The 21993-nt window shown below is 53.3% G+C and overlaps 1 protein-coding gene across 5 annotated transcripts in view; it reads right to left on the reverse strand.

The window, feature by feature from the left end:
• The window catches only part of Abtb3 (ankyrin repeat and BTB domain containing 3), a 245760-nt gene that overhangs the window by 14172 nt on the left and 209595 nt on the right, over nucleotides 1–21993 (reverse strand). For 4 of the 5 annotated variants that reach the window (XM_078052876.1, XM_078052875.1, XM_078052879.1 and 1 more), the window contains 8 exons: nucleotides 19625–19790; nucleotides 17688–17777; nucleotides 15623–15724; nucleotides 13729–13822; nucleotides 13475–13610; nucleotides 12600–12820; nucleotides 10948–11126; nucleotides 322–427 (listed from right to left, as the gene is read on the reverse strand). In XM_078052876.1, the coding sequence (XP_077909002.1) occupies nucleotides 322–427; nucleotides 10948–11126; nucleotides 12600–12820; nucleotides 13475–13610; nucleotides 13729–13822; nucleotides 15623–15724; nucleotides 17688–17777; nucleotides 19625–19790 (1094 nt within the window). The remainder of the gene's footprint in view (nucleotides 1–321; nucleotides 428–10947; nucleotides 11127–12599; nucleotides 12821–13474; nucleotides 13611–13728; nucleotides 13823–15622; nucleotides 15725–17687; nucleotides 17778–19624; nucleotides 19791–21993) is intronic. The other variant, XM_078052878.1, reaches the window with a different exon arrangement.

Below are 21993 nucleotides of genomic sequence, written 5' to 3' on the forward strand. Positions count from 1 at the left end.
TCCGTCTATCTCATTTGCCCTGGAAACACCTCTCACCCCCATTTTTTTTTGGTCAGGGATTGAACCCAGAGGTGCTTAACCACTGAGCCACACCCCCAGCCCTTTTTAATATTTTATTGAGAGACGGGATCTCACTGAGTTGCTTAGCGCCTTGCTGGGTTACTGAGGCTGGCTTTGAACTTGCCATCCTCCTGCCTCAGCCTCCTGAGCCTCTGGGATTAGAGGCGTGCGCCACCGTGTCCTTTATTCTTATCGTGGTGTTTGCTCCCTGTCCCTGCATTACGGAGGAGCCGCCCAGGCGGGCCTCAGGGTGCTACTCACCCAAGCGCGAGGTCTGCTTCCGTTTGATCTCCGTCAGCTTGGGGATGGGGTATGGCCCGTAGCAGTGGGTGAAGATGACACAGAGCTGCTGGCTGATCACTTCATTCTGTGGAGAGAGAGGAGTGGCATGACGGGGGCCTGTGACCACAGGAGCGTGTCCCCGGCTGAGAGGAGCCTGCCCCTGGCAGGTTCCGAGAGAAATCCCCTGGAGAGTGGGCACAGGCTCTGTGTGTCCCCTGTTTCTAGTGAGTTCTCTGCTGCAAGCTTGGGAAGTTTTAGTGAAATCCCTCGCTCTTGCCATGATCCTCTATTATCCCCGGGAGAGCAGGGGTCTGCAGTTCAGAGAACAGGAAATAAGTTTTTGATCTCGGATCCACCTCTACAATTAATCTTAAATTCTGGAAGCCGCGAATTGGCCCGAGTAGCGGAAGCCCTCTGGGTTCTCTCCAGGAACACGGCAAGTGTTCCTGAGTGGTGCTTCCTCACGGGCTAGATTCTGGGGGCTGAAGCATTCCTAGGTCTGGGAGGAGGCATTTAAATCACATCCTAAAAAAAAGCAGAAGCGCAGGGGTCAGTTCTGTGATCCCGAATTCCAGCCAACTGAAGGCTCAGGGCTTGGCGGCTTTGTGACCCCCTGGGCCCTGGCGGTTTGCCTCTTCCCACTTGGAGCCTTTGTGTTCGTCCGTGTCCCTCAACCCGCAGGCTTGCAGGAGGCAAGAGGGACTCACAGCGGTGAGCTGCTTTTTATTGGGCAAAGGAGGGTGAAAGGAAGGGGGTGGAAATAGCGGTTAGAAAAATATTTACGGTTTCTATGGTTTGGATAAGCGTCTCCCAAAGGCCTGTGTGTTAAATCGTCATGGTCCCCAGCCATGACACCAGTGGGAGGTGATGGGTGAGTAAGCCCCTTCTGAGATGGGACTTAAATGGGGGGGGGGGTTCTTAGGTCATTGAGGATGCTCCCCCAAGGGGGTTATGGGAGCTTGGTCTCTTCTGCTCTCTCCCTCTTTGCTCCCCAGCTGCCAGGAGGTGAGCAGCTTTCTCTGTTATGGGCTCCTACCATGAGGAGCTGCCTCGCCACAGGCCTGGACGGAATGGGGCCCACTGACGCAGGGCCTGGAACCTCTGAAACTGTGAGTCAAATAAACCTTCCCTCTTTTAAATCAATTTGTTTCAGGTATTTTGTTACAGTAACAAAAATCTGACAAACAACAACATATTAAATAAAAAAAGTGGTTACAACACAGTTTGTACCGTGTTTTCTTTTTCTTTTCTTTCTTTTCTCTTTTCTGGAGGGGGATATAAAACACCCAAAAAGGCTTAGAGGAATCGAGCCGTCGCCTTTGGGGGAGATTATGATTGTTTCCTTTCTTTTTATTGGTATGACAGATGAATATTGCTTTTGTAATAAAATACAATAAATAACATTTTGGATTTTAAAAGATGGGCTTGGGACCGCTAGTGATGCCAGGGATTCAAGCTATTCTTGGATCTAATTCATGGTGCTCCCAAGACAAAAGGATACAAAGAAAAGAAAATCCAAACCCTTCAGTTAAAGCGGCTAGACGGCAGAAGGCACCATGTCACCTCAGATGTGATTCGCAGAGGTATGATCATAGTGGAAGGAAAAAGAAACTGCTTCCAAGGAGGATGCCTGAAAACCAAAGGATTTCTGGCGCTCCTCTCACTCAACACTCAAAGCAGTGGCCGCCTGCCTCGTGGCTGAACGCACTGGGTCTCAAAGTGTGGCCCCTGGACCAGCAGCATTAACATCAGCCGAAAGTTTGTAGCAATATAAATTCCTGGATCTCACCCCAGACCTTCTGGCTCAAGAGTGGGCTCCAGAGAGCTGTGTGATCCATATTTTCCGGTGCTGCTGAAGCCCCATAAGTTTGAGAACCGTGGGTTTCACGGGCTGCAGTTCTCTCTGCAGTCTGACCTGCGCTGGGGGCTGACAATAGGGTTCTCTGGCCTGAAGCCTTGTTGTTCACCATGTGCTACTAGAGCGGCCTCAGCGGCATCTGAGAGAATCCACATTTTAACACTCCATATGGGGCCCCATGCACGGGCATGGAGTGGCACTTCAGCAGGCAGAATTACGGCCCCCATGGGAGACAGTGCTGTGATCCCTGGCACTGAGCACCATGAGCCACCCCTCACCCATGAAGAGGTCCCCACACAGGCAATAGGGACCGCACAGGGTGATTAAAGCTGCTGTCTTGGTCTGTGAAGCTATAACAAAACACCTCAAGGTGGATACTCCTGACAACAAAAAATTTATTTCTTGCAGTCCTAGAAGCCGAAAAGTCAACGTGAGGGCAGATTCACTGAGTGGTGAGGGCCCTCTGGTGTCCTCCTGCGGTGGAAGGGGTGGGACTTCTCTCTGGGGCCTCTTTCATCAGGGCACTTATATCCCAATCAGCTGCCAAAGGCAGTCCTTCCCAGTGTCATCATCTTGAGGGTTCGGGGGTCAACACGGGAACTTGGGGGAAGCACAGCATTCAGACCGAAGCCGTGACAGACAGGTAACCTTAAAACAGGGGGAGTATCCTGGCCTCTCTGGGTGAGCCCAGTGTAACCACAGGAGCCCTTAAAGATCCAGGCAGAAGAAGACCCAGAGGGGTGGGGTCAGAGGGAGTCCCAGGGCTCTGTCTGTTGCTGGTGTCAGGTGGAGGGGCCACAGGGCGGCCTGAAAGGGGGACAGGCACCACTCTAGGAGGACAGGGGACCACAGTCTCACAACCACAAGGAGCGTAGTGAGCGGGGAAGCAGCTCTTCCCCGCAGTCTCTGGAAAGAAACATGATCCTGGGAACACCTTGGCCTTGCCCTTGAGACCCTAAGAAGAGAAGTCTGCTGAGTCACACTGTCCCCAGACTTCTGATCCACAGAAACCACGAGGTAACACACAGCTGCGGTCTTGGCCCCTAAGATCAGGAATACCCCTGGTCTAAGTTCACATCAGGCGGACCACATTTCCTCACCTCTGAGACCCCCGAGGGCCAGACACATGGAGCATGCCAGAGGAGTGCTTGGTGGTTAGGACGACAACAGGACCTGTCGTCTGCAGACGTGCTTTGTGCAGACGGTGTGACCGCTGTCCCTGGGAGGCACCTTTACCCCCCTCGAGGGAAGTAATGGAAATGCATTTCTGAGACTGGTGGCCCGAGCGGCGGTGGCTCCTGGCGGGAGGGTCTGTGTGTGTGGTTTTGATGGTGACTGGATTTGACAGGTATTTACTGAGCATACTAGGGCCCCCAAGGCAGGCCCTCCTGTCCCTGGAACTCCCAGGCTGACCTCTCTCTCTGACCTCAAGATGGATTGTGTCACCTGAGGAAGGAACTTGGAGGGGTGGCCACGATTGTCCCAAATGGATGACGTTCAGACATTTCAGTTGGAGAGGTGTAGCTCGCTCCTGTTCAAACAAGGGCTGCACACGCTGACTTCATCCCAAGAGTACAGTAGGGCAGTGGATCCACAGAACAGGAACCCACAAACGCTACCCAACCACTGAGAAAGGGCAGCATCAAAGCCATAATGCCTACTGAGGGGCTGTGCCCCCCACAGGATGCCATGACAATGGCGCTGTGTCTCTGGGTGCCCCCCATCCCAATCCGAACTTCAGTCTAAACTTGAGAAAAAACTTGGGATGTGTTTTACTGGAGGGTCAGACTACAAGATGCTGAACTGATTGATACTCCTCAAAACTGTGAGGCCGTGGTGATGCACGCGTATAATCCCAGCAGCTCAGGAGGCTGAGGCAGGAGGATCTCAAGTTCAAAGCCAGCCTCAGCAACTTAGTGAGGCCCTAAGCAACTTAGTGAGACCCTGTCTCAAAATTAAAAAAAAAAAAAAAAAAAGGCTGGGGATGTGACTCAGTGGATAGCACACCTCAGTTCAATCCCTGGTACCAAAAACAACAACAAAAGCATCAAAAGCAACAAGAGTCTGAAAAACCATCTCAGTCTAGAGAAACCTAAGGAGACGTGGCAACCTACTGCACGGTGGTGACGGGGATGGGATCCCGGAGCCGGAAAAGACACTGGCAAAAATCAAGGAGCTCTGAGCACAGTTTGGAATTTAGTTAGTAATAATGTATCAGTGTTAAGTCATTAATTATAACCAATGGGCCACGTTAATGTGAGCTGTTCATCACGGGAGAAGTGGGGGGAGGGTCCACCGGAACTCGGCACCATCTTATCAATTTTCCTGTAAATCTAAAACTTTCATGAAAAACGAAGTCTCTTAAGGACATCTGAGGACAGGGGATATTTGCAATGATAGAACTCGAGGTTCAGCAGAGACAGGGAAAGAGGGAGGGCCGAGGCCAGGGTGAACCCCAGCAGTTCCTGGGCTCTTTCCATTCATCCCCGAAGGTTTAAGGAACGTGAGCTCTCTCACACGTGCCCAGCTATGATCCATCCGTCCGTCCGTCCATCCGTCCATCTATCCTTCAACTATTTCTTGAGCACCTACTAAGTGACAGGCCCTGGACACTGCTGTTCCCACTGTGCCCTGGAGTCACTGGTGTTGGTGGAGGTGTCTGCTCCAGGTCCTTTCCACACTCCGTCTCCAGGCCGTGGGACCAGAGGTGGAATTCGCTGTGGTTGCTGGGCACCCCACATGGATGAGGGCTCAGGAGGGCTCCTCTGGGCATGAGTGGGTGGCCATCCGGTGTATCAGGGCACCGCTGTGCAGACATGGCCAGGCTAAGCTCTGGACCTGACCCTGCAGGTGGCAGAAAGGAAGGAGCCCAGCCTGAGGTCACTGTCCTCTGGAGACAGGCGTGGCGTGTGGAGGTGGCTGCGTTGGGACAGACGCCTGCCTGCCTGCATTCTCCTCTGAGTGGCACCTGCGAGCACAGTGATTTCAGGCCAGACGCTCCCTGAGCCAGAGGCACCAACCTGCCTTTGCAGACAGGGTTCAGTGTTGGACGGGCCCTGCCCTGGTGCAGGGTGGCAGGTGGGTCTGGCCAGGCCCAAGGACCCAGCAGGTGGTTAGCGGTTGCTATGGGCATGCTGATGGGTACCTGCCACTCAGGTCTCGTGTGAATCGCTGGGTGGGTGCCTGGGGTAAACCTGGGTCCTAGGACTCGGAAGCATGCGGCCCCGTGGAAACTGAAGGGGGATGAAGACGAATTCTTAACCCTTGTTACCATGGTGACCTCCCGTGGATCTGGGGCTCCTCCCACTTTCTCCTTGACCCTTCACTCTTTTTCTGTAAAGATGCAGCAACACATTTCTTTCAAAAGGAGCACCAGGATTAATCCCGAAGGTCCTCTGTGGGTGGCTCAAGCTGGGGCTCTGAGGTGGTACAAACACAGACAGTGGCCATGTGGGGCTGGGTCCCAGTCCTGGCTCCTCACTCACTAGCTCTGTGACCTTGCAGAAGTCACTCAGCATCTCTGGGCCTTGGTGTTCTCTTCCACGGTGGATTCAAAATACCTGTTTATGAGGTCGTTATGAGGGCTAAGTGAATTAACTCATCACAGAGCACCGTTGGAAGGAACCAAAGAAAGCGCCGAGGTCTGACCAGTTTTGAACCCCTAAGACAGCAGTTTCTCACAGTTGAACCTAATCCCAATTTTTTAAGGTTTTAAAATGTCACAAAATGAATGGTAGATTTTAGGAGGGGGGAAAACACCCCAAACCTCAGCTCATTAAATGTACACATCCATTGAAAGACCCAGTTCAAACTGAGAAATGCTAAAACGTGAAAAGGGCCGGGTTTCAGAATCAAGGGAGTGTGCAGTGACGGCTACTTCCTGGGGACACTGACAGGGATTCATCCGTGCAGACACACACCGGGCTACCTTTGGCACAGCTGCCCATCCCTGCTGCACACCTGGGAAAGAGCAGGAGGCAGCGAGCCCCAGGGTGCCACCGGAGGCCCTGCAGGGGGACAGACGCACATTTACTTTGATAGGCACCTTCTGTTCAGGCAGGTGAGGAAAGCTCTCTATTTGCAGTACTAATATAATGTTTCCTTTTAAAAGACATTTAAGGGAAAAGTAAGCTGATCTCGTTTAAAAGACCACGTCAATCATCAATGGTGTGATGATCTCATCTACTTAAGGCTTCCTATGGTACTTTGTCCAGCGCTGGGCAAAGTCCTGACAGCAGGGTGCAGATGACTGGTCTGGGGACGCCTCGGGCTAGAGTATTTCCAAGGCTCTTTCCAATGCAGACTTCCTGGGTCTGTGGCTTCAGCAGACTAGAAATGACCTTGGGATGACCAGTTTCCATGGCTGCAAACCAGTGTCTGCTTTTGTTACTGAAGAGGATGAAGCTGTCATTCCACAGTGAGCTGTGCGCACTGCAGACAAAACCCCAAAAGGGAGCAAAGGGAGCAAAGGGGTGAGCTCTCAGTGCAGAGCATGAGCTTTGGGGCCAGGCTGCCTGAGTCAGGATCCTGGCTCTGCTGGGTGGGTGCTCCTGCCGAGCCCCAGGTCTGTGACTTCTGAAATAGAGATCATAATAATAAACCCACATTCCTCACAGGGTCCTTTTGAGGAGTGGGTGAGGAAGCAGTGCCTAGAACAGAATTGAAGCAAACCTGTGATACAAAATAAGCCTCTTTCCTTTATAAATCACCCTGTCTCAGGCATTCTGTTATAGCAATAGAAAACAGAACAAGGACACAAGTAAAAGTGAAACTCCTGGATGTTATATATGAGAAGAATCCTAAGACTCAGAAGTGGAGGGAAGAAGGAAGACCAGCTAGGGATCTTGGGACCGGAGGGAGTAACACAATGACGAGGTCCCCAGAATTCCTTTTTGCCACAGAGGTCCTATTCTTGATGTTGAAGAAGTGGCCACTCAGAAATGCCAATGGGCACAGAACAAGAAGGCCTCAACCAAAGCCTACCCAGAGGGGCCACCTACCCAGACGGGAAACTTCTAGACGGCAGCTGCTCAACTCTTGCCAGACACAACAGGAAAAACCAGGGTCCCCCCTTTCCAACAGAAGTCAAGGAGGAGCCCAGAGGGCCATGCTCTCCAGGCTACAAGGAGGCACCTCCAAACCTCTACTGAGGTGGTGTCATGGAGGGTCGGGGGGAGCCTGGACTCCACTCCCACCTGGCAGTAAGGAGGCAACCCTCCCACTTCCTGTTGGGGTGTGTCAGAAGAGACCGCGTGGGGAGCAAGAATGCCCCCCCCCATCAATAAAAAGCTTCTTCCTTGGGTGTCACAGAGGCTGAGAGTGGGACCTGATTTCTACTGCACCTGGCAGCCACTGTTCCCTGCAGAGCAATCAAGGAGCCAGCAAGAGCAGAAGCTCCACAGAAGATCCAGCGACTCAGCAAACACCCTGGTTTTCACTGAAAATCACCCATAATATCCAGGACCAGGAAGGTGTCCAAGTGGACGAATGAAGATAACCCATCGATGCCCACCTGGACCACAGGAGGAAAGAGGAGCTGCATACAGGTGGGAGGAAATATGTGCAGGCCAGAGAGCTGACAAAAGGCTAGGACCTTGGCTATGTAAAGAACTCTCCAAGTTCAACAGTGAAAAGCAGACCATTCCATCAGAACTCAGGCAGAACAGGTGGACAGCGAAGGAGTGTCCGCCTGGGGTGTGATGTGTAATACCACGTTTCACCAGCAGGGGTGCCATGGACCATCCCCACCCCAAAGTGCCATTCCTCCTGGAGGGACCCTGGTGCCCCACCTCGGGCTCCTCCAGTCTGAGACACAAGTATAGTTGCCAAGGAGCAGGCTCTGGTCCCCATCTGGCAAAGGCCATTCCTTCTTCCTGTGTCCCAGCTGTAGCTGTCAATGCTACTGGCGACCCCTCACCTCTTTCCACTGCATGACCCACCCTACTTCCTTATTTCAGACGCTGAATTGTTATCAAGAGATCCCTGGACCCTCTGGTCCTACACACATATGCCCCCTTGGGGCTCCCAGCCTCTGCACATCAGTAGAAACTCCGGTAGCTTCATGTCCTCCATGGGAACAACTCCAGTTATACCCTGAATGGCGCAGGGGCTGACCTGGACCTCTGACCATTGTTCTAGAATTATCTCTGCAGGAAAAAGAAATGCAGCCTGATTTTCAAGGGCTATAGGGCATCACCATTCATGAGCTGAGGGTAGTCTCTTTCCCAGGCTCCAGATTCTCATACGCATCTCAAATACTTCTTGAGAACTATTTCCTTTCTAATGAGTTTTCCTGGTCAAATAAGCCCTGGTTCCAGGCAAAATGAAGTATAGTCAGGTGGGTGCTGACAGTCAGGACGGTGGCTGGGTGGGGGTGAAGGGCTGCGGGACGCTAGGCGAGCTCTGCTTCTTGGTCTGCTTCACCTTGTGAAGACCGACTAGGCTCTGTAGTTACCGCCTGGGAACGTTTCTGTGGGCTGTCATACCTCAAAGTGAAATTTCCTTTAAAACCCCACAGGTTGGGTTTTCTAAATACACAGGATGCCTCAGAAAATTCTGGAATTCCTACTATAGCCTGAGGCAAAGTTAAAAACAGAAAAGGCAAACAAACAAACAAACAAGCAAAAACCCCCAAGAGAACACAGGAAGGGGAGAGACCAGCTACACTTGCACCAGAGTGTTTTCTTGGGTAAGTGCAGGCGAAGGCCCTTTGATCCACTTATTTATTTTTGAGCTGGAGGAGGGGGAGGAGGAGTTTGGGTTTTGCTCTTCAAGGACTCACCAAGGCTCATTATTCTAAGAGCTGAAGCACCTGCTCCCAGGGATTTGGGGACTCAGTGGGTGTGGACACCAAGCACAGATCCAGCGGCAGGGGGCCCAGAGACGCTGGGCTAAGGACGATGCTCATGAGAACAACTAATGGACTTGCTAGGACCCGAGGCCAGGAGCCCCGAGACGCTCTGGAAGCAGACGGGCTGCTGCTTCCTCACTGAGAGACACCCCTGCTGCCTGCCCACGTGTCCTCCAGACTGTGGGCACACAGCCCATCAGCCCGGCCCAGGAGGGATCCCATGCCCCCTTCAGCCACAGGTCAGTTTTCCTGGAGACTTCACAGGCTCCATTGTGGACCCCAGAGCTCCACGGAGCCAGTTTTGGGGCGAAGAGGTGAGAGGGCTGGCCCTGGAAGTTGACCGACAGAGCTCAGTTCCAGCTGGGTCCAACTGTGTAACCTTCTCCACGCCTCAGTTTCCCTGTCTGTTAAATGGGGATAAGAATAGCATTTCCTTCATTTCTTTGTGAGGGTTGAATGAGTTAATCCTCATAAAATGCCGAGAGTAGTGCTGGGCACATCGTCCAACAGAATATATGAATTTTAGCGTAAGGAATTCTAATTTGTGTCTTGAGATGGTTCATCGTAAAAGGGTTCTGAGGTCAGAGGAGTTTGGGAAACCTCCATTCCCTTGGTGAAGCAGGATAGTCAAGGCTCCGGGGAGAGAAATTTTCATAGGGCATTACCATTCCCAGGGGAGGAGGCGAAATCAGGCCTGTGCACAGGTTGGCCTTCAATCCTGGCTGGGCCTGGGCTGCACTGGAGTGTTCAGTGTTTTGGCCTTTATAGCTTTTGGGAAATCCTGGAGGTGCCGCCTCCCCTGGAGAGCCCATCTTTATGGGACAGACACTTGGGGGTGATTCAAAGGGCACTAGGGTATAGACTCATTTCACATTCATCTGAGCAGGTTTGTACAAATATTGCCCCCATTTACAGATCGGGAAACTGAGGCAGAGAGAAAGATGTACCTTGAGTAGGGTCAGAAGGCTAGTAAAGAGCACAGCTGGGATTTGAACCCCTCACGTTTGGCTCCAGGGTCCATGACCCCAACCACTGTGCTATACTGGCCCTGTGCTCACCGATAAGCCCTGGGGGCATGGGATGGTGGATGACACACTCCTCAGAGCCTTGTAGGCAGAGTGGCTCTTCCTGGTGCTTCCCTTGATCACAGTGCTTTGCCTCAGGCCCACTGACCTTGAGGGCTGGTGGGGGACGGTGCATCCAGGCTGCTCATCCCTTACGTTTCCCATCATCACACAGGACAGGGCCACACAGCCCCTGCCATGGACTGCAGGGTCTACCTGGCATTGCCAAACCCAGGACCCAAGACAGATTTCTAAGTCAGGCCCAAGAGCCCGACTGATGTGCGGGAGGGGGCATTTCGTGGCTGCTGGGAGTGGGGGTGTCCAGCCAGGCTCCTCTGGCTCTGTCCACCTGAAGGCCTTCCCCAGGGCCTGCCTTCTGGAAACCGCAGGTTCTGCACTCTGTTTTCCAGGGAGCTCACCCACTGCCCTCTTCCTGCCTGATTCCTGTTGTCCATGCAGGCCTGGTGCCGGGTCAGCACCTAGGGAAGTCACCCTCCTCCCCTTCTGTCCACACTCACACCTCTCTGTGCAAACTGAACCACCTTTCAAACTTCCCCATATGCTGCTGTGGATGTCGTCCCCAGCATTAGAGCAAAGTCCTTGAGTTAGAAGACATCACACTGGCCCAGGCCCAGGCGCCTTGGGACGTAACAGACGTTCAGCAAAACAGCTGCTTCCCAAACAATCACACACGTAGCACAGCCAGCTGGAGGCACCTGTGACACAAGTGGCCTTGGCCGCAGCTGTCCTGCCAAAGGGCAGTGTCAGGCTAAGGGGCCGCCGAGACCTGGGATCTGAGATTGGCCTGGCTCTCTGCGGCAGCACCTCCGTACCTTGCTGGCTTTCAGGATCTCAAACATCAGGGGTAGGCCTTGGGTCACCAGCTCCTCCGTGTACTCCTCCTCCTGAATGGTCTTGAACTCCTTCAGCAAGCACTGGATGAGAGGCCTGCGGTGCTGCTGGAAGGCGATCCGCAGAGACTCCAGCCACGTGTGCAGAGTCCACGGGACGCCTGGAGGGGGAAGAGGAGCGGGAGGCGGGGAGGGGAAGGGGAGGAAGAAGACAACCAGAGGAGGAAGTCCGTTTTTATCTGGAAGTCGGCCTTTCCCCAGGACATCGGCAATCGGGAGACCAAGGTGCTGACAACCCACGAACAGAGCCAGGACTTGCCAAAATTGAAACCGAAGGCCTTATCTCCACAGCTCGGATCTCTGCACTACGAATGTGCACCACAGGGCTGCACTGCACAAAGCACTGGAATTGTCACACACACACACACACACACACACACACACACACACGGAGTGCCCAGTGCACTTGAGGGCTGAGTTCAGAGGCTCCATCCTGGCTACTTACTGGGAGAGAGGGGCAGGGAGGGGACAGTCTGGTGCTGGATTAGGTGACACTGCCATGCCCAGATGAGATGAGACCTGCCGAAAACCCCCAGTGGCTTCACTGTCTGCCACACTGGACAGGGTGGGGAGTCAGTCACATCTGGGCAGGAACAGCTGGAGGACACCGCTGCAGGTCCCCTGGGCCAGACGTTTCCGTCTGCAGCAGGAGGCCTTCCGCCTCTAATGGCAGCCTCCCTAGCAGCTGACTGTTTCACTTGCTCCTTCCCCTCGTGGAGAGGCAGAGACGAGGGAAGGGGAACACGTCTCACCCTGTTCCCAACAGGACAACCATCGGATCCTCTGAGCTTTGTAATGGAGCAAAATAGGTCCTCGAGCAAAGACAGAAATGTCCCACATGCCGAATGGCCATCCTCCTGAGAGAGGCCAGGACGGCCACCCAGAGACCTGCCTTCAGCCCTCAGCTGTGAGAAAGGCCACATCTTGCACTTAGGGACCCACTGTCAGATCCCTCCAGGGCTCACGGGCCTGATGCTAAGCTGGCTCCACTTCCCCCTGCACCAGAAGATGGCTCGGGTGGCTCACTCTAGGAAGAGCTGCCCCGGCTTCCCTGAGAGTGGCCTCAGCCCCTGAAGCTTCGTGGTGGAAGAAGCCCGACAGGAAAGGGTGCCCTGGCCCTGCCGGCCGCTTCGTGGCCCTAAGGAGCCTATCCTCAGCCCCTGGGAACCACCTGGGGTGATTGTTAAATATAGAGATTTCCGGCCTTGATCCAAACAGACCCTCAACAGCCGAGCCTCTGGGTGCCGGGCCTGGCGATCTGCATTCAGACAAGCTCCCCAGGTGATCTGAGCTCCTGACCCCGAGTCCAGAGCTCGGAGTCAGGGCAGGATGACCTGAGGACGGGTCTTCAGAGAGGCAAGGTGTTGCTGTCTATGGGGACCGTGTAGGCATCTCGACTGCAAGTGTTCAACCAGCGAAGGGGACGTTCCTGTGTCCCCTGTGTGTATGTGTGTGTGTGTGTGTGTGTGTGTGTGTGTGCGTGTGTGAGAGACAGAGAGAGACAGAACTCGAGGGAGAGAGACCTAGAGCGGGGCCGCAGCGCCGTGCCCAGCCGTGGGAAGTGCCCGACTGACCTATGCTCCTGATATCAATTGTGACATCCACGTAGCCATGCTCAGCGCTGTGATACATGGCCTCCCTCAGGGCCCTCAGTTTGGCCTTGCTGTTGCGGCTGGCACACAGGGGGGGCGGGGCTGACTCTGCCAGGTCAGTGCCCTCGGCCAGAATCTCCTCCAGGGACAGGATATCGCTCTTCTCCTTCTCTGGCTGAGCGAGCAGTTTGCGGAACACATTCCTGTCAATCATAAACCCAGAGAGGAAGACACTCAGAGAGGGAAATGGCGTGGCTGGGGCGGAGGCGCGGTGGGGAGTGGAAGGCCGCTCACTCTGGACCAGGGAACGATGTTTTGGGGACGGAGGAGGGGATGGGACATGACCATCCTTGTTTCCTGGGAGGACAGCTTGGAGTTAAGAAACATCTAGAAGGCTCTAGAACTCCGTCCTCCTAATGGCTGGCCGGCCTTCCCTCCAGTGACTCTGCTTCACGTGGGGTCGTGTACAATAAAATCAGATGGAGATCCTGAAGGGAACCGAGAACAGAAGGAGGCAAAGAAGAGGGGTTCTATTCTTTTTATATGGATTCTCATCACTTCGTGACAGTTGACATGATGTCCTCTGACCCAAACTGGCCAAGAGTGAGGTGTCTCTGTGGATGCAGCTGGTTGAGACTGAATACAGCAAGCCAGTCTGTGTGGATGTGACTCCGAGCCAGTTTTTAGCAGAAACCCGGCAGGAAAGGTCACTCTGGCCAGGCCTGGGGCCTAGACCACCTCCCCGCTGTGTCTGGGCTCCACATCCAAAGACAAAATGGGTCTGGGGTAGGCCTGGGAATCTGAATTTTTAACAAGCACCGCTCGGGACCTGGAGGCCTTGGCCCGTCCTAGCCTACCTGTGTCCATGAGCTGCGGCCTGGCTGAAAGAGTTCATATCCCCCTGGGGGGTTGTAGAAATTCCATTCCTGTACATGGTTCCTATCAGGGGATCCGCACCACGATCCAACAGCAAACTAACCAGCTCAAAATTTCCTGCAAGCCCAGAGAAGGGGGTTTCATAAGAGAATAAAGCAAAAAAGAAACAGAGTCACAGGCACGTGGAGGGCCAGGGAGGCGCAGACCCCTGGCCCGGGTGAGAAGCACGACGTACCTACTGCGGCTGCCAGCTGGAGTGGCGTCTCTGAGTAGTTCTCCTCACCGTGCTCCACCGAGCCTTCCACTTTGGCCCCAGCATCCAGGAGGAGCTGTGGAGGAAGAGCAGGAAGAGCGGCCATGGAGATGTTTCAAGGACGTGCGCCCTGGGGGGTCGTCTGAAGACTGGTGGAGACCAGTAAAGGTGCCAGGCTCCTTCCCTCCCTCTGGGTCAGTGACTGTGCACAGACAGGGCCGGAGGACTGTACTTCAGAGGACCAGCAGGGGGTCTCTCATGTCTCCTAGAACCTGAGGCTACCCAGTGTGCTCCATGCACAGTGGCGTCATGCTCGCCCTGGGGGCTCGTTAGAAAGACTGCCTGCTGGCCCACCCCAGGCCCCCTGAACCGGAGTCTGCACTTTAACAACATCTCCAGGGAATCGGGGGGTACATTAAAGCTTCTGGAAGCACTAAGTCAGGAGTCCTTGGCACCAGATGCTGGGGGGACTCCCTCATTAGGAGCCTCGGAGGACACTGGAGTGGCCTCTTATATCCACAGACTCTCAGGAGTCCTGACTAAGGTGGGGGACATTCTTGGTCAAGCAGGAGGAGAACCCTCCAAGAACCCCCGCGGATGGGCTTGAGGACAGGTTGGGAAATGGTAGGTTTTATAAGGTGGCAGAGTGAGCTTCCAGAAGGCACGCCTCTCCATGACTCCATTCTGGGCATTCCCAAAGACATCTTACGGGAGGCAGACTCTGTCCATGCGGGATAGTGTTCACAGTGAAGGTGCTGATATCATCACTGATGTAACGTGGGGACGGTATGCGCCATTTTCACTACCTGGCTAGTGCTGCCTGCACCTCCAGCCGCCTCAACAGGTGGCCTGAACTCTGTGAGGATCTGCTGGACTCCCTACGTTTCCACTCCTGGTTTAAAGGCTCGGGCTGCCTGTTAAAGGATGGCTTCCATAGACCACCAACTGACCCCTTCTTTCTTGGGTTCCTCTACTAGGAGGGGAATGGGCAGAAGCCAGCTCTCAGGTGACACGTCACACACCCAGCCTCCTGAAACCTCACTCTGGATCTGTCCTAAGGATGCTCATGACCCAGGAAACAACAAAGGGATCCTGTGACGCTTCGGCTTTGCTGAGCTGTCCCTGCAACACTATCCTCTGCTCTGCACAGAATTCAGAGCCAGGGGCCACAACACTAAAGGAGGCAAGTTCCTGCTGTCCTCAAAGCTCAGTATTTACTCTGGGGCCAGGTGTCATTGACCAGGAAGTTGATCTTTCTTTTCCAATAAAGTAAAGACCCAGTTGAAAACCCAGAACATGCTGGGTGTTCTATTCAGTGAACACCAACTCCTCAACAGCTATGAAAAGCACAGGTGATGATATTTATATGCATGTCCCCATACTTGAGGCTGTTTCAGAACACATGTGCTAAGACCCTACTCCAGACCTCCTCCTCCTGATTCTCAAGAAGGGGACCCAAGCAAGCGCTCTTTGGAAACATTCCTTTGGTGATCTGGATGCTCCTTCCCACTGGTTGGAAACCACTAGATTCTACGAAACACCAGAGTCACACCTCTGATCTCATGTTCACGTTATGACAAACAAAATGAGCAAATCCACAAAACAACAGTTGAGACCCCACCCCAGAGCGGCCAGGAAGAACTCTGCAGGCTTGCCGCTTGTGCGTGAGGTGCTGTGTGGTTACGTGGTCACTTCATATTGGTTAAAGCTGGGCCAAACAGATCAAGACAGATGATAATATTTTTTCATGTGATCTAAATATACGCTGCAGGTAATTGCCATTAACCAATATGAATCTCTCATGGAATATGCATGCTGGGAGAGGTTTAGAGTTGCGTCACAGAGGAGAAAGGTCAGATGTGGAATCCATTAATACCTGAACTACAGGAATATGTCCATGCAACACAGCAAAAGTCAGAGCCGTCCAATGGCGGGTCTCAGGGTGGACGGATGGATATTTATGTGGAGTACTGACAACCTATAAACAAATCGAAGTTATTTTCAAAATGTGATCTTCACAATACTTAGGCTAGCAAGTCTGACCTGTCTGTAACCTAAATGTAGGTTAGAGATGGATAAAGAAGACATCCCGAAGGGTGCTCTGGGAGGTATTGGCAGATGCCCCCAACACCTACTACCAAGTGGGCATTGAACCTGCTTGTGTTTGTAGGAACAGAGGCTGGAGCAACCCCCCGAAGGCAGGGAACTGTTTTGGAGATTTTTACCCATGGGGCAGGGAGAAAATTTCTCCGTGGCTTTATATCCCCCGTGCCCAAAAGGACTCCTTCCCTCCTCCTCTGAGGGGCATGAACGGGTGACTGCTGATCCCTGGGGAAGCGTAATGACGCTCCTCTATGGAATGACCAAGTTCCCTCAGTGTCCCTTTCCTCTTTCTGCTTGAGGGGGATGTTCTGAGGGCTGCAGGATGTCAGACAGCAAAGAAGCACCACTATGTTCCATCCGCACTTTCAAGAGGGATTCTCGGGGGCAGCAACCCCCTCCCCCTCCCCCGCAGTCCACTCGAAGCTTTCACTCCAGGGAAGACGGTCACCCCCTGAAGGAGGGGGCTTCACGGACTGCTCGCGCTCACCCCACGCTTTCCCCATTCTACCCTCCTGCCGGCTTCCAGTTGACAGGGACCCTGGAGTTACTGGAAGCGGGGGCACGCAGCTTTCCCTGGACACAATGCGAGTGGGCCATCTGAGACAGATCTTTGGGGATGGGGGTCTCAATGTAGCCCAGGCCAAGACACAGCAGGGAATCTGTGGGCGGGGTCCGGCACAATTCGCAATCACATGTGCTTCTCATCCCCAGCGCTTCTGGGGCCACGCAACCTCGATGCCTGCATTTCAGGTCACTGTGCTGGATGAAGACGCTGAGCGGCTCACGGGATGGGCTGGAGGAGCGGAGCCCAGAACCCCACCAGGACCCAAAGCCCCCACAGTGTCTGCACGGTGCTTAGGACTCACCACGGGGATGGCAAATCTCCACATGAGAAACTTGATCCAAAACCATACTCGTTAATTTAAAAAATATATAGTAATGAGACTGAAGGGCATCTAAATTTGGACCAAACAGGTTTTCGAGAATTACGGCAAGATGATAGCAGCATACCCATCTCTCTGGTGTCTGAGACTGCCACTATCTGGCTTCCAGGGGGTAGTGGTCTTCAGAAAGCACAGGAAAAGGGGGAAGAATGGGGTTTCCCCTACTTTGAGGTTGGGGTGGGATGGAGCAATACATCAATGGGGGTCGCCAATCTGTGCTAGGTACGGTCACATATATTTCTTCTGACAACCATTTGCAATGCTGATTATTCTCCCACTCTGCAGATGGAGACAGACAGCTCCAAAGCAGGTCAGTATGGAGGTGGTGATTTCAGAACTTGAACTCAAGGCTGTCAAATTCTAACCCTTGTGGGAGTCGGGCACCACACTTGCTGCTCTACCCCACTGCCTCAAGAAGCCTTGGGATGAGCTTTAAGACCTGTCAATTCAGCGGAGGTGAGCCAATCAGGGTTTGGTGGGGAGGGCAGAGGGTGGGAGCAGGGAAGCCTCCGCCTGGGAGAATGGCCAGAGCATCCTCTGTGCCCTGATAGGGTGGAGGGAACCGGCTGACGGCTCCCACAGTTTCTGCCCCGTCCCTGAAGGAATGGGTTGGCAGTTTGGATCAGGAGCATGGGACTGCTGAGCCATCCGTGGCCATTGCTCCTTGCAGCCTCGATGGTTTTTCAGTGGAACATACATGCAGGACGCCCCTCGGGGCATGGCTGGGCTGCAGCCTCAGGAGGCACATTATCTGTCAGGTGGTTTCAGTGGGACCACAATCACTCAGGGCCGAGGAGGGATCTGTTGGTGGAAATGAGCACACAGCCGTGGCTCCTGAAGGCAAAGCCCCCTCTCATGGTTTTCTGGGGGCCCTGCAGTCCTCTGCACCCTCACCTCCACATTCAGGTCAGCTCCGGCATCCAGCAGCATCTGAACCATCGCCTCGTCCCCACGGACGCAGGCGTACATCAGGGGGGTCATGCCCTGCGGTGAGTTAAAACCAGAGAATGGAGAGGTTTACAAGGCGGCTGTGGTCAGGCAACAGAAACAAATGGAACGTCTTACGTGAGCGCAGGGGAGCTGCTTGGGCTCAAAATCCAGCAGGTCTAAAGCACACGTGCAGCCCCGTGACTCGGACCACAGCCCTGTGCACTCTGGAAACCACGGCGGAAGGGAAAGGGAGCTCACGTTGCTCTTTGGGTATTTGTCTTTGCTGAGTTTGGAGGATTTTGGTTTGTCTGTCTGACTCAGGGTGCCACGGACTTCAGAGCATTTCCTAAAACAAGTGGCTGATTTTGACTTAGGACTGTTAGGACTTTCTGGATTCTGTGACATCAGCCCTCAGCTATTTAACCGATGAATGCTGCTCCTCCATCCTTTCTCTCTCATGATATAACAAGCTTCCTCCTGGCTCTGTATAAACTGCTGGTCAATGTCAAGGGTAACCGGATGCCCCTGAGCATGTGGTGTCCCCCTTCACTGAAAGTGGATTGACATTGTCATTGACAAGCAAAAAGCAAGTCACGGAGAGATGGCTTCAGGAAAACCACAGCTGCTCCTGACTCCTGCTCATCACCTGCCAAGTACCACAGCCCACACAAGGGAGGGGTGGGTTTTCCAACCAACGGTGTTGGGAAGGCAGCTATTTGGAAAACCATCCAAGTTAGAACCTTATCTCCCCCCAGACACCATGCGCATTTCTAGTTTGGTTAGAGATAGCTAGAGAAAAATTAAAACCCTAAAAGATATCTAGCTGGTCTCAGGATCCATTTCTAAACATAAAAGTCATGGAAGAAATCACAGAGGAAGATCATCCTAGCAACGAGGCAATAAAATCAAAAACATTATAGACAAAATTCACATAAAACGTACATGGAAACATTTTTGTCACATTACAGCAAAGGGCTGTGTCTAATATATAAAGAGTTATTCTAAGTAGATTGGAAAAAAAAAACCAGAAAAGCTAGCTGGAGGGTGGGGAAAAGGAAACAACTTCTGGAAATAACTGAAGACGGAGACCCTAAGAAAGGCTGGTGTGTGTGTTCGAGCGACTGCTTCTACTTTTAAGAATTTCCGTAATGAAATAATCAGGGAGTTGCACAAAGGCTTCTGCAAGTACATTTAGCTCAGCATCATTAATAAAAGGAATTAGAAGCAACCTAAATATCCATCATCGAGGTACAGCAAATGAAAAAATGATTAAAAAAATTTGATAATATTATCTTTAATGTAAAATGTCAAAAAAAGTGAGATAGAGTATAGTTTTTAAATAATGGAAGTGTGTGTTTGTTGTGTGTCAGGGAGACTTAGTATTTCTCGAGAAAACTGTCAGCTGTAATTAAATAAATCATCCCTGCCCTCCCCTCCTGGAACTCACTGTGTGAACTGCCCATGCAAAGCAACCCCATTTGTCCCTAGTCACTTCCCGTCGGAATTCACTATTGCTTGTTTTCTCTGTCCCTGGCATTTCCCCTCCCCGGGCATCTCCTTGAGTGGGAGACACCAGCCACTCTCCCTGTACCAGTTTCAGGATTTTGGTGGTGGAGAGGGGATGCTGCCTATTTCTGAGCTGCCTCCTAGGGTCTAAAGACTGACTGTGTCTCTTCAGTACCGTCTAAAACTTTGGTGACACCAGCCTGGATGTGTCTTGTGCAGTAGCACAAGGCAGAACCAAAAAAACCCTAAAAAAAACCCCACACAAAAACCTTAAAAAAAAAAAGGCAACCTAAGCGGCCAGCAGGGGGCGCCGCAGCCCAGCGCCGGCTGTTTCCATCTGGCTGCGGGGTGGGTGCTGGAGGCGGTGGTGTTGGCTAGACCCCTGGAGCCGGTACCTGTTCACTCATGGTGTTGATCCCATCAGGACCCAGCAGAGACACCGCCTGTTTCACAAGGTCCGTCCGCCCGCAGTTCAGCATCCGAAAACCCAGGTCCTGCTTGAACTTGGCTTCGATGGCCACCGCATCCAGCTTCCGAGAAGCGCAGAAGCAGTCGTCTGCCCTGAAGGAGGAAGAGAAGGTCATGGGAGTGTAGCAGCTTCCCCGGGGCCTGGTCCTTGCCGAGCAAACTCCTTGGGGAGCACGAGGCCCTTGCATTGCTTTTCATGTAACGAGCCAGTTCCTAGGCTGCCCTGAAAGACTTCCTCCTGATCCTGATCTTTGTCCTTTATGACTGCTGCCATTCTGTGTGTGTGTGTGTGTGTGTGTGTGTGTGTGTGTGTGTGTGTACTGGGGATTGAACTTAGGGGCACTTAACCACTGAGCCACATCCCAGCCCTATTTTGTATTTTATTTGGAGACAGGGTCTCAATGAGTTGCTTAGGGCCTTGCTTTTGCTAAGGCTGGCTTTGAACTCATGATCCTCCTGCCTCAGCTTCCAGAGCTGCTGGGATGACAGGCACTCTCCACCGCCTCTGGGCTCCTGCACTACCCTGGCCTAAGAATCATATGGAGAATATTTACTGAATGTCTACATGGGTAGGCGCTCTGCTAAACTGTTGGAGTGAAAAAACTCAATGAATGCCCATAAAACCAGAGTTGAGTACTGTCATTACCTCCTTTAAACCTGGGGCAACAGAAGCATGTAAGGGGCCTTCCCAAGGCCATGTGGTCTGCAGGAGGCAGAGCTGGGATCTGGACCGGGGTAGTCCATGTGAAGAGCGGGCCTGTGTATCTACTATGTGACACTGTCCCCAGTCAGCATGTGCTGTTTGCCCATTCTCCTGTCTGCTCCTCATACTAGGCTGGGGGTTCTGAGATAGGGACCTTGTCTGCATCTCTCTCCATCCCAGTGCCACTGGGCACACGGCATGTGGGGTGCTCAGGAATGCGAGTTGAATGAACACAGAATGGGTGTTCCCTACCTTCCAAGAACAAGACCGAGAACCTGTGAAACGACTCAAGAGCATATTTGACAAGGTGCATTGAAACTGTCAGCTGGTGGAATGGCAGGAGAACGAGGCTAAGGAGGGGGTGGACAGGGTCCTCAAACAGGTGACAAATTCTGGTTGTAAAGGATGTCACTTCCTTCTCCTGGAGAATGAATCCACTAATTAATTATTAAACCACTATGCATTTATTAAGCTTGTATCAAATTCTGCTCTAAGTGCTGAGAACGCAAAGGTAAACAGGTCACTGCCCCTCCTCTAGGAGTCCACCCCCTGGAAGGAGAAGGGATGCTGGCACAGGCTGTTGTCATTCAATGTGGCTCAGAGACAGGCACTGCCCCAGGGCAAGTGCACTGTGGGGAGATGAGGAACTGGACCAGAGTCCAGGGGATCCAGCCACGCTTCCTGGGGGAGATGACCCTGAGCTGTGCCTTAAGGGGACTGGGGAAGAGAGGGGGAAAGTCTGGAGGTGGGACGTGGCAGGCAGTGTGAGGGTCACCGTGGAGATTTAGTGCTTCTGGGCAGAGAGTGCCAGAAGCCGAGGGTGGCAGGGGCAAGATGCCAGGGGACCTCTGCTTAGTCCATAAGGCTCAGGCTTTATCAAAAGCCAGTGAGGGTGGCCGAGCAGGCAGAGGGACATGGCTGGCCGGCAGTCCTCAGAGGCAGGAAGGAGGGGAGAGAAGAGCCAACGGAAGAGGCAGGAGATGGGTCAGTGCTGAGTGAACTGCTGAGCAGAGCCCCGTCCACCAGGCAGAGAGTGCAGGGGCGAGGGAGGGCAGGGGTGCTGGGCTGGCACTGAGCACGTGGTTCTGCCTTCCACCCTGCAGGGTGCCTGCTGCTCAGACTCAGGCTGGCCCAGAGGCCAGCTGACGCCCACTGTGTCAGCAGGAGCTGGAGCTGACCCTGACCTCTTCAAATCCCCTCTGCTTGCTGTCAGAGGCGGGGAATAGAGCAAAGGGGCCGGACGTGCATGCTCCAGGCTGGTTGTACCTACCTGTACCTGTGCCTGCCTGAACCTACCCTGCCTGTGGTGGCAGGAAGCCAGTGGGCCACCACCTTCTTTTTCATCCCTGCAGACATGGGAGGGGCTGATCCTCCAGAGCATTGATGGCACGGAGGGTCCCACTCACCACCAGTAAGGCCAGGATCTGGGGCTGAGCCACCCAGAGAGCCTGGGAAGTGGACGGAGGCGACTGTCCTTGGCCTGCTGCAGGTCCTGGCTACCCGTCTACCATTCATCCCTGCTCGGCTGTGGAGCCTTGGGCAGAAGGAGGTCCCAGAAAAGGGATCCTGCTGGAGGAGATGCCAGACACGAGG

The sequence above is a fragment of the Ictidomys tridecemlineatus genome, chromosome 6, assembly GCF_052094955.1.
Source record: "Ictidomys tridecemlineatus isolate mIctTri1 chromosome 6, mIctTri1.hap1, whole genome shotgun sequence".
In the NCBI taxonomy this organism is placed as follows: Eukaryota; Metazoa; Chordata; class Mammalia; order Rodentia; family Sciuridae; genus Ictidomys; species Ictidomys tridecemlineatus.